Source organism: Alosa sapidissima, chromosome 5, assembly GCF_018492685.1.
Source record: "Alosa sapidissima isolate fAloSap1 chromosome 5, fAloSap1.pri, whole genome shotgun sequence".
Classification (NCBI taxonomy): Eukaryota; Metazoa; Chordata; class Actinopteri; order Clupeiformes; family Clupeidae; genus Alosa; species Alosa sapidissima.
Window position 1 is genome coordinate 9,650,365 of NC_055961.1, and position 21,683 is coordinate 9,672,047.

The window sequence follows — 21,683 nt, forward strand, 5'->3', positions numbered from 1 at the left end:
CCATCATCAGGCAATTTACGATGCAATAAATTGCCTGATGATGGTCATCTGACTGAAACGTTGCAATAAAAAACTGCAATTGCAAATGAAGACAGTGTGCGGCAGCTTTCTACTTCCTTAAAGGTGCCATGTGTAAAAATTGAGGTATTAGCATGCTAAATTACTAATGTCATAATACCAGTACCATAACTGGTATTATGGTGTCATAATACCAGTTTCTGCCATGGGAGGCGGTATGCAGGCAACATAACCACCAGCCAAACTGCAATACACGAATAACTCGCACGGCTTGTGGGCGTACTTGAACCAAAGAGTATACACCTGTCGGGCTGTGGCTAGTAATTTAGCATGCTAATTCAGGTTGATATCTCTGCAGCACTATACCTTGTCATTTTTTTAATTACATCATCACTCTTATTTTTTCTCATTCTTTTGATGCGTGTAGCTCATTTTTTTGGATATTTTTACCTCAATTCTTACACATGGCACCTTTAAAGACTGTTTTAGAAATAAAATGCCATTTTTAATTATTGAAAATGGTTCAACATGCCATCTACATCTACACATTCATTTTAATCCTTAAGCCAGTGCCTGCCAACACATAGCATCAACAGTATATGGCCATTTGGAGGATACGTCCTGAAATGGGCAGGATTGCAATTAGTATATTTCCAGATCTGCTTGTCACAAACATTTTATTTGTTCCTGCCACAAACAACAATTCACAGCAATTGAAGAGTCAAAAATATGTCCAATGTTCCTAACCACTTTTCCTTCACCTTGACATCATGAGGTTAGGGAAAGATGTGGGGGAGAATTCATTAGCTCATAGGGACAATACAACCTCAGTGCCAGGGAATCTGACTGCATTATGTGACGGGGTCTTAAAGTCATTTCTGCAATGAATTGTGGGATACTGTCTCTTTTCTCTTCCTGCAGGATAATTTAGTCCAGTGTATCCTAAAAGAGATGAGAGAAAGCACTGAAGCACCTTTTCTATAGTGTTTAGAGAATTTGGCCAGCTTATATTGTGCCTGTCATTAGATACTTCATTTTCCTCTGTTAGGAGCCTTCCCAGGAAAAAAAGACTATTCAGCTGCAGCCATAGTCTTTATACTTGATAGTATTGTCTCTGACAATCATGTTATATGGTTCCTTTAAAGAAACATGTGCTCTAAGGTAGTACAGAAATTATATTAGTATATAGATATAGATACTTAGATATTAAATACTTAGATATAAGTCAGTAACAGCTGCACATATGGCTGACAAAGATAAAAGGTCACATTGAAGCAAAATAGTGCCATACACAAAAACACATGACCATGATGAATATGAAGGTATGATGGATGAGAAACACATGCCTTGACTCATTATAAATCCGGAAAACTAACATCAGTCTGAACAAAACATAAGATAAGAGAAGGTAATCAGAGGGAACTAGATTTGCTAAAATGCAACTGATATACATTGAAAGTGATTATAGCAATTTACTAAATGAGCAGTTTGTAGAAGTATAATCCATCTCTCTACTCTCACCCACTGGTTCTCGTGTAGCCCTGAATTTACACATTCCTCAACAACAGGTGAACAGGTGGACCAAGAGGAACCGAACCAGACAGACAGGACAAAATTCAAATGAGACCAATGATGTGTGATGGCGTCTGTTAATTTATTACAAAACACAAAACACCAACAATCTTTTGTTTAAAATATCCCTAGTTTCCTCTGGTGTTTTAGAACTTTTCTTGTCTCACAGTGATTCAATATGAACAAGTTGAGATAAGTCACTACTGATGAACCATTTAGCTTGACTGAAAGAAACAGTACACAGAGACATTCACAACCATTAGACTGGAACCCACACGCAAAACAAAAACAAAAATATTAACAAACATCAGCAAATTGAGTAAAAAATAGAATTTAATCTTTTTAAATACAATATTTTTAAAATACAAATATTGATTTGTTCGTTAACTTAATAATAAGCTTGTGTTATTACTATTGATTATTACCACTTATTACGTTTGAGGTTTGATTTACAGTATGTGAATATACAGGGACATGTGAAACAATGTTTTGGTAATCAGTTGTATTGCTCATTTACATAAATATACACAAACATACTAACATCTATAGATGACCTTAAATTATCTCTAAATTATGTGATCTCTGAAAACACCTCAATATCCGACAGACAGATGGCAATATATAATGATTATCCATATGGAACACCATGGTAGTATAATCATAACATTAGAGATATTATTGACACAAACATCAACATTTTTACAACTCTGTATGGACCCAGATATCCATGATTATGTACACATTCTATGCTCTCAAGTTTTAACTGAGAAAACACTTACTTGAGCGTACAAAAATCAATGCAAAATAACAAAAATGAAACATATATTGTTTTCAGGGCCAAAAACTAAGGTTTATAGAGAAATAGATAAAAATAGTTTGTCTATAACAAATACATAAAAGTCTGCCATCTCAAACCCAGTCTCACACTGCACTGTGCACCCTTCAATAGTAAGGCTGGCAATGTCTGTTAGTATAAGAACAAGGAAATAATAAAAAGAAACAGACTAACAACAGGGAACTGTCTTGCAGTGTTCAACACTACTTACAGTTTGTGTCTGAAGCCTGCAATACCAGAAACACTACTAAAAACTAATAACAAATCATTCATGTTAAAAATGTCAAGATCCCTGGTTTTGTATTTCTTCCAAAATTCAATTAGTACCCATTAACAAACCTAAGGTTTTTTTTTTTATTATTTTTTAAATGAGTTCAATACAAAACTAACATTCACAACATTCTCTCAAATGGATTGCTTTATTGTCATACCAAACCTGAGGCCAAGCAAAACTATAGTATCCCTAACTGGACATGGTTCATAAAGACCCATTACATGAAACTATGAGGAGAAAAACAAACAAACAAACAAACACTAGTTATTAAAGTACCCAAGCATCCGAAACTACGACTCGAGGACACTTGTTGCATGTAGTATGTTCTTTCATATGGCAAAACCTCCTGCTCTAGCTGGAACACTTCTGCTCCCTGGTGAAGGGAACAGCAGCCATTGCCAATGCAGTGTACTGCATGAGTCAAACAATCGGACAGTGTACACATACAATCACGACAACTTACAGTATGAAACTAGGAAAGCACCCTGAAACGAACATGTAACTTTGAATTTCACATAAGGGACTCAGATGCCGCATGAGTAGTAGTGACTGAAAATTTGAGTGTGTTCACTGGAACACCAACTGGGTGTGTGATCGAGTGATCGAATTATGTCTGAAAGAAAGGACAATAAGGTAGCATAGTTGTGGGAGTCTGAACTGATTATGTTTGCATATACCAGACAGAAGTCTGACAACAATCATCCACAGCAGTAAAAACAAATGGACTTAACACATGGTCACAGGGTCCCCCATCCATCCCCGTTCCCCTTCAACCCCCCCCCCACCCCCCCACCCCCACCACCAACCCCGTAATGTGAGGCTCACCATGTTGCATTAAATGTTGCTCTGGGCCAAAATGGCTAGCAGGCTAAAAAGTTCCACACAGCTTTAGAGTACCTCAGGAGGTCAAATATCTGTCTATGGCAAAGTCCAGCACGCCTGCTTCAACAACCGATGGCTGAATCAGTGTGTGTCACTTTCATTCATTTTCAGTTGGTGTGTAATCCAAATATAAAAAAAAAACAAAAAAAAAAACATCATCGCGTTAATATTTTTTCGGAGGTCCAAAGCTGATTATCCATTCTGATTTCCTCTTTGAATAAACAGGCTCCTCTGAAAAGTTCTGAAAAGATCCAATAGATTCCAGGGGCTGATGCCACCTCGCCTACAGGGCCTGGGATTGCAATTTCCCTGATCTTGATGCACCATCATCGGTTATACAACACAGTGGAATCGCTGTGTACTATACAGTGTACTAACTTGCTCTCTCTCTCTCTCTCTCTCTCTCTCTCTCTCTCTCTCTCTCTTTCACACACTCACACACACAACACACACTAACCCCTACTCTACTTTAACAACTCTCGGTATAAATAAAACTATTGTGACTATTTTATGCTAATATATACAGATAGATATCTGAGTTGACAATCATGGTGTTCCCTTTTTGGACTCAAACATTTGCTGTGTGCAAGCAATCCATGTCGGATTCAGTCTACCAAAACTCATGTTACACGTTGCATTTCTTTTCCTTTCAGAGGACACTCATCTCTGGACGGTGCACATAACATTGCTGAATGTTGCACAGAGGAGCTTGTTATCATCCTTCCATCCCAAAAGAGGAAACTGATTACTCACTCCCCCACTGCCAAGGACGATGGGTGAGGTCAGTGTCTATCTGGTTTGCGTCTGAGGACTGCAGAACACAAAGGTGACAATTCCCTTCACCAAGCTTGCTCCTTTATTTCCTCTCAGCTTAATAAACTGAAACTGCACTATCCACAACGTTATGACTATTATTACTCTCTACAAGTTGTTTTGTAGTTATATTGCTTTTAAAAGTATTGCATCTGGTTTAACATTTGCCATACTATTCTGTTTCACACATATACCCACATGTAAACCATGCTGTGTGTGAGTGTGTATTCTGTCCCTAGATTCCTGCCTGCCAGACACACAAAATGGTTTCCAAAGATCCTGTCTATGCCCAACTGTGCATATCACAAGCAAGGTGCTTTTGTCTTTTACACTTCTTGCATACATCTATACTACAAAAGGTTACTGTTTTAGGGAGAGGAAAAGTGTTTATAAAAGCTACTGAAAGCACGCCGCATGTAGGTTTTTACACTATTAGTTGAATGTGTGTTTGTTTTTAGTTGAGCCTATGCTTCTTTGTTCCAGTCAAAAGCTGTGTAATGACTTCAAACAAAGATACACTCACACTAGTTTGAGAAATAAAATCATATGACATTTTACTTTGCGACATTCATGCTTATATGACTTGAATGTACAATAATAGCTAATTTGTAGGCATTAAGTGGAAGTTACATATATTTTTTACACTAGTCTTTGAGGATATTCTTAACATTTTAAGTGGAAATGTAGCTGAAATGGGGCCTAATATAAATACTGCTAGTGTGTATCTCTGTACACAGGAATACATAATTACTTCTACAAGATTATACACAGCTACCTCTGATGGGTTCACAGCATATTGAATAAAGATTGCCATCCTTTGCAAGGGGAGGCAAGGGTCGATTAAGTAAAGCCTGTTTAGAATTTCAAAAAGGGAAACATATGGTGCACCATTACTTTATATTGCTTCTTTCCTAACTGCAGGATTGCGTTTTTATTTCAATGTCAGAATATCTAACAAAAAGTGCCCAGTGAACATTGTAAATGAACATCTGACTAATCTGAATAAAATGTGAAGAGAAGGAATTCAAAGTGACATTTCACACACACCAAACTAATCTCTACCAGCCATTGCAGCATTCTGTCAATTGTCACAAAAGTTAATTGGGATGTTCCTCCTCCTACCCCACACATAAAATCAGTGGCCCAATGGTGTCCGAAAGATACAGCTGGCGGCTGGAGATTAGGTTGAAAGAGTATGGAGTATGGCTTTAAGCACTCATCTACTGTAATATTTGCTGCAGTTTGCCTCTTCTTCCACAGGACTACACAAGGGTAAGAGTTTGACAGCTATAGTGTGTGCCTTAAACACACATCATGGGGTCTTTCATAACAAACCTTTTATGCCATAAGTCAAATGTTCTTTCATAGCGCCATGATCACTATCCATCCAGCCAGCCACGTTAAAAAAAAGGGATCAACTGGTCAGCCTTCCACAAAGGTATGACCACCTCTCACAAGTTCTCCTTCCTCCATCCATCAGTCCGTCCGTCCATCGGTCTGTCCTGGGCTTGGAGCGTTTTGCTCTAGGGCGAGTCCATCATGGCCTCAAGCATCTCCAGGAAGAGTTTGTGCATGGGCACGCCGCCGCGGGTCTTGATCCCGTAGAAGGTGGTGAGGGCGCGGCCGGCAGTCTGGCGCAGCAGGGGCAGCGTGAGGAGCAGGCGGCCGGCGCGCTGGGGGTCCTCGGGCCGCCGCTGGCTCTCCAGCTCCAACAGGGCCTGGTGCAGCAGGTCGCGCAGCTTCTGCACCGCCTCCATGTCCTCGATGTACACCGAGTCTGAGAGGAGACAAGTGCAGGAAGGGAGGAGTGGGAGAAGGAGGAGGAAGAGGAGGAGGAAGAGGGGGAGGAAGAGAGGGAGGAAGAGGGGGAGGAAGATGAGGAGGAAGAGGGGGAGGAGGAGGGGGAGGAAGAGAGGGAGGAAGAGGAGGAGGAAGAGAGGAGGAAGAGAGGGAGGAAGAGGGGGAGGAAGAGAGGGAGGAAGAGAGGGAGGAAGAGGAGGACAAGATAAAAAAAAAGATAACATTAAAAAAATACCCAAAAGAGTGTCTCAAGTGGCGCCATTCTGTACATGAAAACATACACATAAGTAAAAAGATAAAACAAAAAAAGAATCAGTCATTAGATACATCAGTGCGGCAGAGAGAGGAGTTACAGTATATAGTTTGATGGCCATGGGTAGATAGATAGATACAGTAGATGGTAGGAACGACCCGGAGGAGGAAGAAAGAGAAGAGAACGGGGGAGTGAGAAAAGCAATAGCTGGGAGTATCGCAGCGACTAGTGCATTCACATGCAAATGCAGGCTTTGCCGACTGATGTTTGATGACAACAGATTGTGATGCATGTTCTATTGACAGGGCAATCACCGACAGCTTGAGTATTTGCATACCAAATAGAAAGTGTGGGGGCTAGGCAGCCTATCAGAGGGAATCTAGTGTTTACTGTAATCACTGGTGTCACGAGGCCCGCTGGAACAGGAGGGAAAATGTCCATTACACCTTTTTTTCCCACAATGCTTTACAGCAGACAACACATTCTGCAACTGACCACATTCGGGGGGAAAGTTGTGGTTACCTGAGTTGGTAAGGGCTATGGCCTTGAGCATGACGAACTCCTCACGGTCCAGCTGTAGGGAGCGGAAACGCCGTGCCAGCTGGCTGATGGCGGCGTTGAGCTCGGTCAGGCCCGCCACGCGGGACATCTCCTCGTCCAGGACAAAGTCCTCGGCGAACACCACCTCGTCCTCGCAGCCTAGCGAGCGGTAGGCCACGCCCAGCACCAGCACCTCCAGCCACACCGACTGCAGCACGGACATCTGGTCGGCCAGCGAGAGGGACAGGAAGCCTGTTGGGGGAAGAGAGGTGTCGAGAGAGAGGGTTTCAGGGAGGTGACAGGCACACCACACTTCGTAAAAGCTCTGATATGACACCCAACCGAATCCTTAATCCGGGAAAATCAGCAGCTGGCACCCCTCTCCCCACAAAACACCTCTGCTTGCTATTCAAAAGGCTCACGGTCTCCAACCCCCTTCCCCAAAACAACCCTCTCGCACTTCGTTCCTTTTGTTGTCCCTGTTTCCTCTCCACCTCCCACTCTCTCACCAGGGATGTGTTTGGCCCAGCCGATGATGACCACCAGCTCCCTGTCTGCCAGGTCGCAGAGCGTGGTGAGGGTCCGCTGGGCCGTGTCCGCCTGCAGCGGGTCCGGCATGGCGAAGAGCTTCTCTGGCTCGGCCACCAGCAGGTGGGACACGATGATGTTGGAGGAGCCTGAAGGACATCAGAATAGAGGAGAATCTCAGTTATAGACCCTTTCAAGAGAGTTCCATTATCAGCATCATAGTTGGCCCCACAAGACTTCCTTTTTAACATTCCATATGTTATCTTAATGCAGAGGAAGTAGATTGGGACCCAAATAGAACGTTCAAGCATTGTTTTTGTTTTTATTGTAGAAAGGGTCTATATTGTTTGCAGGTCCAAGTTCAGGAGCTCAGCAGTAGTGATCCTATTTCCGTCACCCATCCTGTTAGTAGTAAACCATCTACTGTAAGTATTAAGGTATAAGCATGCATTTGCACTTGTTTTTATACTTCCTAGTCTGCTTAGATTCCATACATGTACAGTTGGTGGCTTGATAGTGCAGTAATCACAAATAATTGGGTCCACACAGAGAAATTTACATAACTAGGACTCCAGCGAACTCTTGCATACTTGCACACTCATTGGACAATCAGAGCCTGTGCGATTCGATGCAGGGGAAAAAAAACATCTTGTAGTAAAGAAGGTAAGCAATTTTGCAAATGTGGGGACGACACAAAACTTGGCCATAAATATTTTGTATGCACTTGCGGTGATGGCCTAGTAATGTGAATAGCGGACTATAACCAAAAAAAACTAATTGGATTTGCACCAAATAAAGGCTGTGTTGTGGGGTGGTGTTTCTACAACATGCACAAAACGTTCAAGCAGTGACATGTGGTTTAATGCATATGGGTTAACATGACATGAGTCGGGACAGAAGATGGGCCTGTCTTTAGTTCCTGAATTCTGTCCCTCTCAAGTCACGTTAAATGGTGTGATTAGCAACTAGAATTAAAAGAATTTCCGGGGGGTGACACCCCATGTTATTATTATTATGCTATAGGTTCAAATTTAGCTAATTAGGTTAATTTAGCAAAAAAAGCCTAATTAGTCAAAGAGTTGTGTGTAAATAAAGGTTAAGATATTATATTCTAATGAAATGAAGTACCGATATTTCTAACACAAAATAACTAGCATAAAATTACAACGAATTTTCTTCTCTGCACTGGTTGTTACAATAAGCCTAAATACATATAAATAGTAATGATTATCAAATAAAATGTATAACAGCAGGCTATTTCAAACCAAAAATAAACAAACAATTATGTCTAAAACACACTCCACACTGGCACTGTCTCATCTAAGATCTGGAGCAGAGGCAGGAAAGGGTAAAATTTCTCAACAAATTCTCAAAAATTACAAAATGTGAGCAAACACAACACTATGCAAATTAGATTTATCTACTGAAATGAAAACTCCACGGAGTTTGTTTTGTAGGCTACATGATCCCCAACTAGCGTGCAGTGCAGAGCTACACCAACACACCAGCCACGCACATCAACTACACTCAACTACGTGTATGCCACATGCATAGTTTAGGTGAGTTATAGTTTAAACAGAGAACTATTTGTGTGAAGGTATTAGCTGCGCAGATTCAAGATGAATCTAGCTAGTTGTATGTTTTTGAAGTGCAAGACTGAAATAAGCGTCACGAGTAGGCTACGTGAAAGTATTGCAGCAGCTAAGCTACCATGATTGAGGGGAACTGTGTAATTACGTGGTATCAGTGGGTGGTATCGATGAATTTTTACGAGTACAAGTACGGGTCCAGTATCGGCCCGATCCCCGATGCCAGTATCAGTATCGGCCCATCCCTATTATTATTTATTGCTTCAGATGTTGAGGAGACGAAACCCCAGATTTTTATTCTGTTATACAAGTACAAGGAGATATTATAAAGTCATTTTGAGTCTTGATTCATTCCATCAGAGGCCTGGTATGGCTGACCCCAGCAGCTTACCTTTCTCTCCCTCTTTCCTCAGTGGTATCGGAGCACTCTGGTACGTGGCGTTCTCCACTTCGGGACGTCGCTTGTACTTTTGCCGCCCTCCTCTCACTCGGTCAAGGCGCACTCCTGAATTAAAGAACATTTGGGGACAGCCACAGAAGGTTAATGGTGATACGACAAGACATTAAATATATAAAACAAAAACCACACAACCCTGAAATATAGGGGCACAGCTGCAAGAGATTCAACAAGTAGGGAAAGGACTGCAACTGGTTTCCAGCTTAGATGCTATCCTGGCTCCAGCCCCAGTAAGCAGGGCTGTGTGGTCCACAAAAAGGTGTGCTCCCTATGGGCAGCAAGACTGGACTCAGGCCACTCACCCTCTTTGAGCATGCCCACTTTGAGGCACTTGGTGAAACGGCAAGCCTGGCAGGCCTTCCTGCGTCGCTTTGTGATCTCACACTCGTTGGATGCCGGACAGCTGTACTCAATGTTACCTAGGAAACAGACAAAGACAGGAAACGCAAGGTGTGAGAGAAGCATCCAAATGAACAGGGAAGCGCTCCAGACCAGTGACTTGTGACTAGCATTAGACAGCACAAAAAAATGTAATCAAAAGAAAAAACAACAAGAACTAGAACATTAAGAGGGCTGAAAACAGTTCTTTGTATTAAGTTTTTCAATCTACACAAAGGAAGAAAGTACCCAAATAATAAATCCTTTAGGTTTACTTATGCATGATAATAAAGATCAATGTCCCTTTTATCTGTATTTGTATTCTCAAAATTTGTTGGACCTTTTTTAAAACAAACGTGTAACCTTGAAAAATAGGTCAAGCTAAAAAAAGTGGATGAGTCTAAGGTGACTTGAGATTACATTCAGGTATAGCCTTGCATGGTTACAGTTTTTTTTTTTCTCCAAAATATCCCTTTTTGAAAGATCTTTGCAGGGATGGACAGACAGACAAGGTATTGAATTTACTGTAACTGATGGAATGTCTCTATAACATATTACATGTTAAGCCCTTATGAGGGTTTGATTACAGCTTAATATTTATCGATATTTCAGCCCCCAAAATGCATACCATTACAGTTATTTTCAATCGCTAACAAGTGCTTACCCATACTTCAGATACTTTTTCTAAACTCTTAACACAGACTCACACCTACAAAACACAATTGGCCAAATGGATAATTTTCTTCTCAAAAACACATTTTGTTAAATATATACTAACACATCTTTCTCTGCACACACTAACTTTACCAAAACACTGGAAATCTGACTCAAAATGAAATTATTCTGTCAAAGAATAACACTTGATTCCACTTCACAAGGTACATGCAGTCAATCAAAGTACACCAGCTTTCAAAATACTGGCTATTTACTACAGGAGGTAGCCTACAGTGGAAATTCTGTTTACAGTATGATAGAACGGAAAAAGTTTTACAGTATTGCTTACAGTAAACAAAATATCCATGAAACACACAAGAGCATTCTGAACAAAAAACAACAGCAAAAAGGGGGGCTAAAAAAAAATCTCTGCGATCTTCAGAGTTAGGCCACATGTTTTCATCAACATCACATCATATATTATACAAGGCGATGCACCTGGGATAAAACCATTTGGTAGCAGAAGCAGAGCAGAAGCAGAGGTTTTTATATTGTATCTAAGGTTTTTAATATTGTGTTTGCTATTGTGGGATGTTGTGTGTTAACGTAAATACTACAAAAACAATCCATAGTTTTGTTGGGAGGTATAGCATGTCTGTTAAGAAAGTGTAAGCATTGTGGAAATGTGTTCACTGACTGCATACTGTGTGAAAACGACATGAAATGTGTGAATGGTATGGCCACAAAAGACTGATGCTGTGCTAATTGTGTTTAGAGTTTTGAAAATGTGGTTAAACAAAAAAAAAAAAACTGGTTAGACAAACGCTTGTTAGCGACTGAAAAAAACTGTAACTCAACTCACCTTGTATTGTTCTCTTGAAAAAGGCCTTGCAGGCTTCACACGAGGCCACCCCGTAGTGATAGCCCGACGCCACATCTCCACACACTAGGCAGAGCCTCTTGGGCAAGGTGCTCAGGGCGTACTTGCACCGTCCACCTCCGCTGCCCGTGGACCCTTCCTCGGCGCCGTCCCCGGCCTCCTCTTTGAAGTGGCAGCGCAGCGCAGGTGTGTAGAGGGGCGGCGAATAACGACCGGTGCCGTCTCCGCGGGTCCCTCCGCCGCCGCTCTGGGACGAGTCGGACGAGGCTCCACCGGGACTGGCACGGCCCCCGCCGGCTCCCTCGGGGCTGCTGGGCTCCGCTTTAATGTAGAGATCTGAACGGCGCTCCCTGGAAGACATTATTCCTGCCACAGGAGAAGCACAGAGGACATACAGTTACAGTTACTGGTACATAGCTATATAATTATAATAACAGTTTTTTAAGCATTCTGCCAACACTTTTGTTTAAACTCGTTTTGACATGGAAATATACCCAAGTTTCTCCGTTTTTTTCATCAGAGTAAGTTTAGATTTTATTAAACATTTGCCCAAATACTTGACACTTGCTTAAAAGATAGGACTTGGGTGTGTGATCAGTCAAAGCTTTTTAAGATGTCTATGAATAGCAACTTCATGTTTTAAGCTAGAGGGTTAGCCAGTGTTTCAGTCTTTCATAGGAGCATGATAACTTTAACACATAGCCTAAGTTCTGATTACAGCTACAGCTCTGAGTAGCCTTCAGTGTTGCTGGATAGTTTTCAGAGGCCATTCAGCATAGCGCTGAAATACATATACAGGTAACCAGTGGCTAGCCTACATAGGCCTAGTCATATAACTCTTTACCCTGAGAAGTGAACATATGTTAATGTATCAACATAAGAGAAAAGCTTTCCTCTAACTTCAACAGAAGATTTACCTTTTAAATACAAGCTAACAAAAAACACACAAATCCAAGCTCAGTCTCATCAGAACGCAAAATACACTTTGGGTTAAGGTGTTGCTCACTGTTTCATACTAGCTGGCTGGCACAGTCAGCTCGATTTGCAGTCAGGCTTTCTATCAGGCTTGGAATCATGTAATTCCATGGTTTGCTTTCATTTCTTCAGTATTGTATTTTTCTGTTGAATGTATATCTTCCATATACTAAGCCAGTGTTTATCAAACTTTTTCAGACCAAGGACCACTTAATCAATAAAAAAAAGCCTAACGGACCACCTAGCTAAAAAAAAAAAAAGTACGGAACACTTGGGCTAGCTTGCGGACCCCCGGACCACACTTTGAGAAACACTGTACTAAGCAAAGCAAACATGCCTACATTCCCATTCGGCCACATTTATATCTGTTTATATATTTGGCAAGACCTTTGTTAGCAACAACACAAAACACCTATGAGAACACAGAGGTCTGCCATGTAATTTACTTCTAAATTCTGATGGATTTTAAATTACATAGACCCAATCAGCATTCTTGTTTCAACAGCAATAACAGAGTAGCCTAGAAATCTAGACGCGCCCCTAGCGGCAAATTACATTTGCTGCCAGGGCTAGTCTAGCAACTCTCCGTTTGCTTGTGAGCTCCAGAAATCTAAACTTAATCAGGCAATTGAAATCGTGTATAGAGTCGTTTGGTGAGCTTAACATAATGATTGATGGCAGAGTTGCAACGGTTTGGCTTGAATTCCCTGCTACTTGAAAACAAATATCCTATTGCGTCCTATTGCGTGCAGAGGGAATTTGAAAGACAACTGATTATCCCGCCCCTCAGACTGAGCACTGCGAACGGTGAGTGCCCAGACCCTACATTTTAATGTGGGTCTGGCTCGCCAGGCTAATAACAGAGCCTTCCTGGTGGCATTAAACCAGGCACCTCAGCTACTTTGTTGAAGTACTCAGCATAAATTGGTAGCTATTACTAGGTTATAAGAAAAAGGCGCTGTTATTAGAAACTGAGGTCAATGCTGAGGTCAGTGAATTTACAATCAGGACACATTCTAATAGATGGGCAAAGTGCATAGCTCACTGAAGTGAGGTGGCGGACTCCTACAGTGGCTTGATTGTTAGACAGTAGCAATTACCTGCTAATACCACTTATGCAAACATCTAGAAAACATTCCCTTCTCCAATAAGTAGGCCACTACATTTCATAACAACCTTAAAAGGTTCTGAGGTTTGACACTGACAGTGACACATGACAAAGTGTAAAAACTGGAAGTGAATATTTCCACATACAAGGGTATGCCAGACTATGTGCAACAGTGGATGTATAATCTGAGCCCCACTGCCTGCTGCCAGGGCAGATTAGGGTCATTAATCCAGCAGAGAAGAGCTTCAAGCCTTTAATTAAACTGCCAGAAAGAGGCCCAGATTGTAGAGCAGCAGACTATAAGATCCAGTACCCAAACAATGAAGTTGCTACTTTGTCAATCAAATACACAATATTGATTCAGCAAAACTGATTCAGCAAAATGGTTAACTTAATGTCTAAGGTTAGGTATGAAAAATACCATTCTCACATTCTCATTCTCTTGAGGTAAAACTCAACCATCATCGTAAACACTATGGGGCCCACATGACAAAACAAAAGGCAACAGCTGTATTGCAACTTCAATTGGCACTCATAACTCAAAGCATGTGCTATACGTCACTGGACGGTGTGTGTTGCTAAACTGTATTATAGCAAATCTCATTAAATGCTTGACTGTCCTTTCTTTCACTTCCCTTTGTCTCATCCACACATTTCACTGCCAATGAAAACTTCTGTTGTACTAATTCTAGCTGTTATTGCTTATTTCACAAAGACAGGGCCCAGGACATGAACATGTACAAAAAAGTGTGGGTCAACCAAGCAGCCATTTCTCAATAAACGTTGTCCTGCTTGGCTCCCCTCAACTCTCTCATGACATGTTGGGCAATGCTGGGCAATGTACAGAGTTGCTGTAATGGGCTGGTGTCTGGGGTATGGTGTAACACTCTGCCCTACAATCCCATTCCCAATGCAGTATGACATGTAACCTTTGCTATTACATCCCTTAGCCACCTCTCTCTCTCTCTCTCTCTCTCTCTCATTCACTCTTTCTACTTTTCTGTCACTGCAGTGCCGTGCTTCCAAAAGCTATCATTAGAGTGAGCCAGGCAGCCAGAGGATGGCAGACTGGCTCAGGTGAGGCAAAACAGGAAAAACGTCACGCAACCGCCTTATACTAAGCAGCATATTTACAGCACATTACATTACATTTAGCAGACACTTCTTGACCAAAGTGACTTACATAAGTCAGCTATATTACAAGGGATCACATTGTCCCCTGGAGCAACTTGGGGTTAAGTGCCTTGATCAAGGGCACAACGGTGGAAGCCGGGAATTGAACCGACAACGTTAGCCCAGCTCCTTAACCACTACACTACCACCATATTTATCAGAATATTTGGTTAACCTGTTTGAGATGGTTATTGTGTAAAGTATTGACTGTGAAAAGTGATTCAGAGACAACAATTAAACGATGTCATGCGCACGAGCTCCCTATTCCAAAGATTCTAGAACAGAGCTCTGTTCTAGAATCTTTGATTTCTACCCTTTGTGTGGGCTAACCTCCTCAAGTAACGTTACGCCTGCGAGGAACACCGCGTGTTCCAGCTTTGGAATGGATTCACGGCATGTGCTTGAAGAAAAGCACTGGAATGACACAGAAAAGGTTATTAAAAATGTCAGCGCCAGAACATAACACATATGAAATATTCTGCATCAAGCAGCAGAGTAGATGCAAAGACTTCCACGGACAGGTATCATTTTATGTCATGTAAACATTATAAACTAAAGATTAGCTTGGGTAAAAAGAAAGGTTATGGTCGTTGCCAGGTTAGCGAACAACCCTAACGTTACAAGCTAGTTCTAGCAAACTAGAAGCTATGCTAAGAAGCCAGATGGTCGCTTCAAACCCTGTGTTTGGCGGAATAATGTCAAACATGGGTCTGCTCAAAAGATGAGGACTAGCTTTTACTCCTATATAATTTACTGACAATGAATAGGTAAGTTGACTGGCGAAAAATGGGTTGGGAATGGCTAACGTTACTGACGCTGCTGTAATTAGCAACTTTAACATCACTTGCTAGGGCTTCTACAACAACTCCAAGCAAGCTAGCCAGCTAACATCAATGTAGCTACCGTTAACTGTGTTGCTAGCCGACTTACCTCCACCTTTAAAGGTAACAAGAGAGCCGGCGATATGTCCTCACCCTTCTGTGTTAACTCTCAGGGCTGGTAGTATCCAGCCGTAAACTAAATTAATCTGTCTCGTTTCCAATAAACTGTCTGAACTATAAACTTAGCTAACGTCACATCTGTAGCAATGTACATTTTCCAACATAACGTTACTGTCTGCATGCAAACTCAGTGTCGAAGGCTATTGGTTGGTTGGAGGGAGGAGGGAACCTTTACAGTTGGGGGAGGACACTTATTAATTTATTAATAAGAAAAAGAGACAGCGTCTCGACATTGTGAAAATTGAGGATGTGTCCATATTACACACACACGACAAATGTTATAGCACACACACACAGGGCTACATACGACTGTAACGGAGAATGACAGAATAGCCGGCTTAGCTTTCCATTAATTTGAGCAGGCCTTTAATTTATAACATGTTCGAATATGCAGTGCGCAGGTTAGGCCAATGTAGGCCTACTGTGTTAATCGAAAAAAAATGCACAACACAATGTACTTACACCCTATAGTATGACATTGACATATGATTGTTATGGCCATTAAGTCAAATAATTGCTTATTTGTATTAATTACAAACCTTTAACAAAAATACTTAATATTCCCCTCTAATTAATAATCCTATTATTTCATATTGCATATAAGAAAATACATATAGAATGAAAACATATTGAGATCACAGAATTGTAAATGTGTAGTATACCTGATCTGTAGGGCAGTTTCTCTGTGTTGCTAGTGCTGAGTATCCTCTTTCTCTCAGTTGCTGTATGGCTTGGTCAGTTCAATCTGGTCATCAGGAGCCCTATGAAACATAAACATACAAGATATAAACTCAAGGTTACTAAAACATTGTATGCTATGAATTGTATGTTACACCACAGTGGAAAACCAATGGCAGATTTTGACAACTGTATAGAATACAGTAGGTTATAGAATTGCATCAAATAAAGAAAACTGTTTAAACTGCTTTATACATTTTATACACTTTATACATTTTCTTAATTATGAAAATCTGTGCTCACTCTCCTTCGCTCTCTCAACTTTTTTAATCTTAAAATGTTCACTGCCATGACGCCTCCAAACTGCTAAAGCATTTAAAGACTTTAACTCTGCCTTTCTCACTCAACGTCATGCATATGCTAAATTACTGTGATTCAAATAGCTACTACAATGACCAGTTAGGCCTAATTAATAATGGTGAATGACCATCACAACTCTGAACATTTTGTCACATTTCACACACTGACTGCTGTCATATCTCTATAAAAATGAAAGATGTTCTGTTACCTGCCTGTTCCCATCAACAGTTTGACATAAAATGCTGACATAGGGGAGCTGTTTCTTTGTCACAACACAAGCATGCATTCAAATGCTCTCTCTCTCTTTCTCTCTCACTCAATCTTGCTATCTCTTTCTCACCCAATTGTACTCCCTCTCTCTCACACACACACACCCTCCCCCTCTCTGTGACACATTCCAAAGGTCAAAGTCACAGGAGGGCTTGAAGGACAAACGCAATGACTACAATCTCTTTCTGTATCATACTGCAGGCACACAAAAGGGAAAACAACCCTTTAAACTGGGTGATAATTTACCAAGTTTTGTAGGAAAGAGGCAAGACAAAAGAAAAAAGAGGAAAGATAAAAGGCTTTCACTTGTTTCAAGCACTACACTATAGATTTATAGGCAGCAATATGGGCATTACTACTAACAATATGATAATTTTACTATAGGTGGTCACTGGTCAATTAGTTATATGACAATAAGATATTTATATAATAGCAACATACTATAATAAAAGATTAATAATCCTGCATTTCAAAGGATATTTATCTTCATTAGCAAAGAACAATAATTCAAAAGAATTAACTTTGCAATGGCAATCAAACATCTGAGTGCAATGAATATAACTGTTATACTAACAGTTAGTAAGCACTCAGTGTTATACTAACAGTATAACACTACAGTATAACACTACAGTAACCACCAAATTTATCCAACTTTTTAAAGGGTGTGTTTACATTTTACAAAGGCAAACAATTTTAAATTGATGTTTGCCACAAAACTGGCCTCAGAATAACCTTGATAGGACCACATGATAAAATGATATACAAGGATACCATGAGGGTTGTGTTGAATAAGTTTTAATACAGCTGTAAAGGTGTAAGTCAAGTACTGGTCTCACACTTTCAGACATATTTATATTTATTTGTATGACACCCACAACATACACACTTAAACAAAGTATTCTGTTTTTTCTTATAAGCTACTCAAACATAGACATTTTTAGTCAGTTCTTTGTCTTACCATAAACTAGCTTACTCAGACAAAAACAAGGATGTCTAAGGGTCTGGTTAGACAGTTAGCCAGTAAGTGTTAATTAAACATAATCCAGTTACAGTAGTTTTCAGAGTTGTTATGTGATTTGTGAACTGTCTGAACTGTCTCCCATCCATGCTTTATGCAGTTTAGATTAAGTGTTAGTATAATTTGTATTTTAGTATATTTAGTATATTCTTTATCTTCTACTGTCCTTATTGCTTAGTTGTGTTTTTATATTATATACTTTAATTACTTTTTCTGCTGTTAAAGAATGTGTATGTGTTGTCTGTATGCTGCTGAGACCTTGAATTTCCCCTGGGGATCAATAAAGTATCTATCTATATATCTATCTAGAAGACTTGAAGTAGTTGAGATGTCTACTGTGTCAAGGACTTTTTAAATCAGGAGAGCAGAGTGAGAGTGTGCCCTACTGAATCCTTCCTGAGTCCTCCTAAGCTTCATGTTTTGAGTAGAATAATGACTTTCCACTTTTCATCTCTTAAACTCACTTGGAGGTTAAGAGTGTTTATAATCTAACTAAGACTGATCTTAATCCATTTATGAACCAAACTGAAAAATGTAAACATGTCAATTTCAAAGTTATGCACTTTTATGTTCCATGGAAAACAAGGAGCAAGGTAGCTGTAGCACAATTAATAATGTCAGAATAACGTTGTCTTGAAAGGTATACCATTCCATACTAATCTTGGCCTCCTGTTCACTGTATTTCAGAGGGTTGCTAGACCAGACTTCAGAAGGTGACCTTGCCCAGTGAGCCTTGACTGGTGAAAGGTTTACAGCGAAACTGGATTACAACTTCTTAAGAGCAGGGAATCCCACTCACTGCCACAACTGCCCATGTTCCCTCCATATCCTGAATGACCACTTAACCTACTGACTGGTGTCTGAAGCTTAATGCTCTACTACAGGTGAGAAAATAATACTGAAATAAACAAATGTGCAGAGTTAACAAAATCACGTGTTCAGCAACACTGCAGCAAGCTCAGAGAGAGAGAGAGAGAGAGAGAGAGAGTGCCAATATGACACATTGCTCTGTCCCTCTGTGCAGACACACTGAAACTGTGTCCAAACTGTACCTAAGTTACCCCAGACGTAGGCTCCTATGTATCAAAATAACAGAAGTACCAAAAGATATACCCTATCCCAATCCAATCAAAAATAAATATGACTAGCTGTTAGATTTGTAATACACTGCATTGAAATCACCGCAAATCCAGACACGTAGCCTACTCGTAGCCTATAATGTATGAATATATTCTGCATAACATTTGAAGTTGGGTGTTCTTTGAAGATGAACCGGCTTCATTACGTCAGTTGTTACGTCGCAAAAATGCCTCGAATGCTGGGATGCCGATAGCTCCTAGAGCACAAGTAGTGAAGTCTATTTTTGGACTTCAACTGAGGAATCTATTGGCAAATGCGACCCATCTCGTGTAGTGGAGGTGGGAGATCTTATTCGCTGACACAAAGTGAAGCGCACACACAATCATATCAAGGTCAGTCCTTGACAGGAAACAATTGCAACTAACTTTTTTACAAACTGCATCGACTCCAAATTATGTTAATGACATGCACACGATAGCCTAGTCTCCCTTAAGCAGGTTACGGGGCAGCAGGGCTGTGTTCCCCTGGAACATTATACAGGTTAGGCTACTTCAAAAAATACCGTATCTGCTGCAAGTGGGCTATTAAAACAATGACGTTACCCTATCCACGGAAGCCTTGCTGACCAAATGCGGCAGGTCTACAAGTCATGCTCACATGCTGACAAACAGGGTCACGTTCGATCAGGTATACAGTTCAGAACGTGCATAGGTGTGATACACATGAATTGTTCAGTTCTGCGACAGAGCCATTGTTAACATCTCGAGCGTAATCAGGAATAGAACAGTTATTGTGGATAATAAAAAACAACAGGATAAGGCTAGTCTACTTACAAGTGTTTGTGAAAACATTTCTGATGGTAAGCGTCTCAGACCAACCGGTGCCGGGGCAACAGAGGCTCTGTAACTCCCCCACAGTAGACTAGAGGGCAGTTGGTCGACCGTCTCAATCCAGTGATCCACTGTGAACATGAAACTGCATACCAATTTTCTTCAGATGATGCTCTGGCAGTAAGTAGGCCTAGTCTATATTAACACCACATTGACTGTGTTCTATGATTGTTAGAGTTTACAGATTCAATTGCAATGGCATTAAAGCAGATCTCGCGAGTGACGCCACAGTTTAACCTACAGAGCATTAACCGGCCGCCTTTAGTTGCGTTGGCTATAAGGTTGACGGCGTTACATTCGGTGAATTGCCTAATTCGTTAATCCATATTTTCATCCGCAGTTCTGACGGGGTTCTTGCAAACGACAAATTGTGTTAGTCACTATCAAGGTTCGCGTCTTCCGCTGATACAACTAAGGTTCTAGTTACGTAGGCTATATCCCTTCTTCTCTCTCCTCCCTCTCCCCTTTTGCGTCTGCTGTCTCTCCGTTACGTCCGCGCGCCCCCTCCAATCCCGTTCTCCTCTGCGGGCGTCATCAGCGTTGCAACAATGAAGAAAAATTGACCTACTGTAGGCTAATGTAGTGTCTGATGAACTGGTTTGCAAGCCTTGTCTACATATATCAGTAGCAAGTCTTTTCAAATGTCTAATTCTCTATACTGCACTTTTCACACGTTTAAAAATAACACAAACTTCAGCCTGACACGGTGCCCAGTAAATGTCTACTGCTGCGTGTATCTTCACATAATAATCCGATTCCGCACTCTGCTGTTAACCTGAATATACGTATTATCCATGGTAAATTATGTGACAAACTAGAGGGCTTTTGCCTACGAGCCCACCGTTATATTTAGGCTACAGAAACGGATGTCATAGCCTACAATTTATGCGCCGTAGGTTTAGGCTATTATACCAGGGGTTTCTCTAGAGATACAAAATGACATGCTATACCTTTATAATATTGCCTAACAGTTGTTGGAGTGCCAAAATTGATTTAAACATATGAGGCTGTTATATTCAGTGGAATGCTATCTATTCGCTCCACAGAAACACGCGGCACAACTGTAAATCACACATCGCTTTAGATGGCATGGAAAATGTTTGCGCCGCGCTCTGTCTGTTCGGTCTTGTGACACTGACCCAACTTGCTGCTCTAGGCCACCCTCGTCAGCTGGTACGTGGAACAGTTTTGGGCACAGTGCCAAGGAAGAGGGGGTCAGCGAGACTGCAGAGCTGAGAGGGGAAGAAACTGAGGTTTCCAATCCTCTCAGTAACTTGATCACAGCAACTGGCATTGGGAAAGGAAGAGCGTCTGAGCCCGGTACAATGCTGTAACGGAAAAGAGCGTGTCCCGTCGTGGAAAATTCTTATATAGAAATGTTAACGTTGTGTAATCATGTGGTAGGCTACCCGCATGCACTGTTGACGGGTCAGCTGGGAAAAAACGTTTGCTTAAGTGAATTGTAGACTAGATTAGCCTATTGCTATGCGTCAAGTGCTGGCCTAATACATTACTCTGATCACGCACGAATAAAATGGGAGAATATCTTGGTGTAGGAGTAGCCTACAAGGTTTCCTGCTGTCATGAAAGATTAATACAAGGAAGGAAGATTGCAAGACTGAGTGTTCTCTCTGTCATTGAGAATCTACCAACGACC

At 41.0% G+C, this 21,683-nt stretch overlaps 2 protein-coding genes across 8 annotated transcripts in view; one reads left to right on the forward strand and one right to left on the reverse strand.

Moving 5' to 3' along the window:
* Positions 1-1,648: 1,648 nt before the first annotated feature.
* esrra (estrogen-related receptor alpha) lies at positions 1,649-20,488 on the reverse strand. Of its 2 annotated transcripts, XM_042093304.1 has the most exons (8): positions 19,970-20,488; positions 16,393-16,491; positions 11,456-11,839; positions 9,864-9,980; positions 9,496-9,609; positions 7,497-7,664; positions 6,970-7,239; positions 1,649-6,171 (listed from the first exon to the last, which is right to left on the reverse strand). In XM_042093304.1, exons 3-8 carry the CDS (start codon positions 11,832-11,834, stop codon positions 5,918-5,920), a joined length of 1,302 nt encoding a protein of 433 aa, XP_041949238.1. In that variant the 5' UTR covers positions 11,835-11,839; positions 16,393-16,491; positions 19,970-20,488; the 3' UTR covers positions 1,649-5,917. The 2 variants fall into 2 exon arrangements, with proteins under 2 accessions (XP_041949238.1, XP_041949240.1); XM_042093306.1 differs by lacking the exons at positions 16,393-16,491; positions 19,970-20,488 and adding an exon at positions 15,660-15,871.
* Positions 15,022-21,683, forward strand: part of LOC121709714 (protein RD3) — a 31,560-nt gene continuing 24,898 nt past the window's right edge. For 4 of the 6 annotated variants that reach the window (XM_042093312.1, XM_042093309.1, XM_042093313.1 and 1 more), the window contains exons 1-2: positions 15,025-15,250; positions 18,744-18,940. The gene's annotated coding sequence lies outside the window, so the exon portion shown is untranslated. Of the gene's footprint in view, positions 15,251-18,743; positions 18,941-21,683 lie in introns of all 6 variants that reach the window. The other 2 variants (XM_042093310.1, XM_042093314.1) reach the window with 2 other exon arrangements.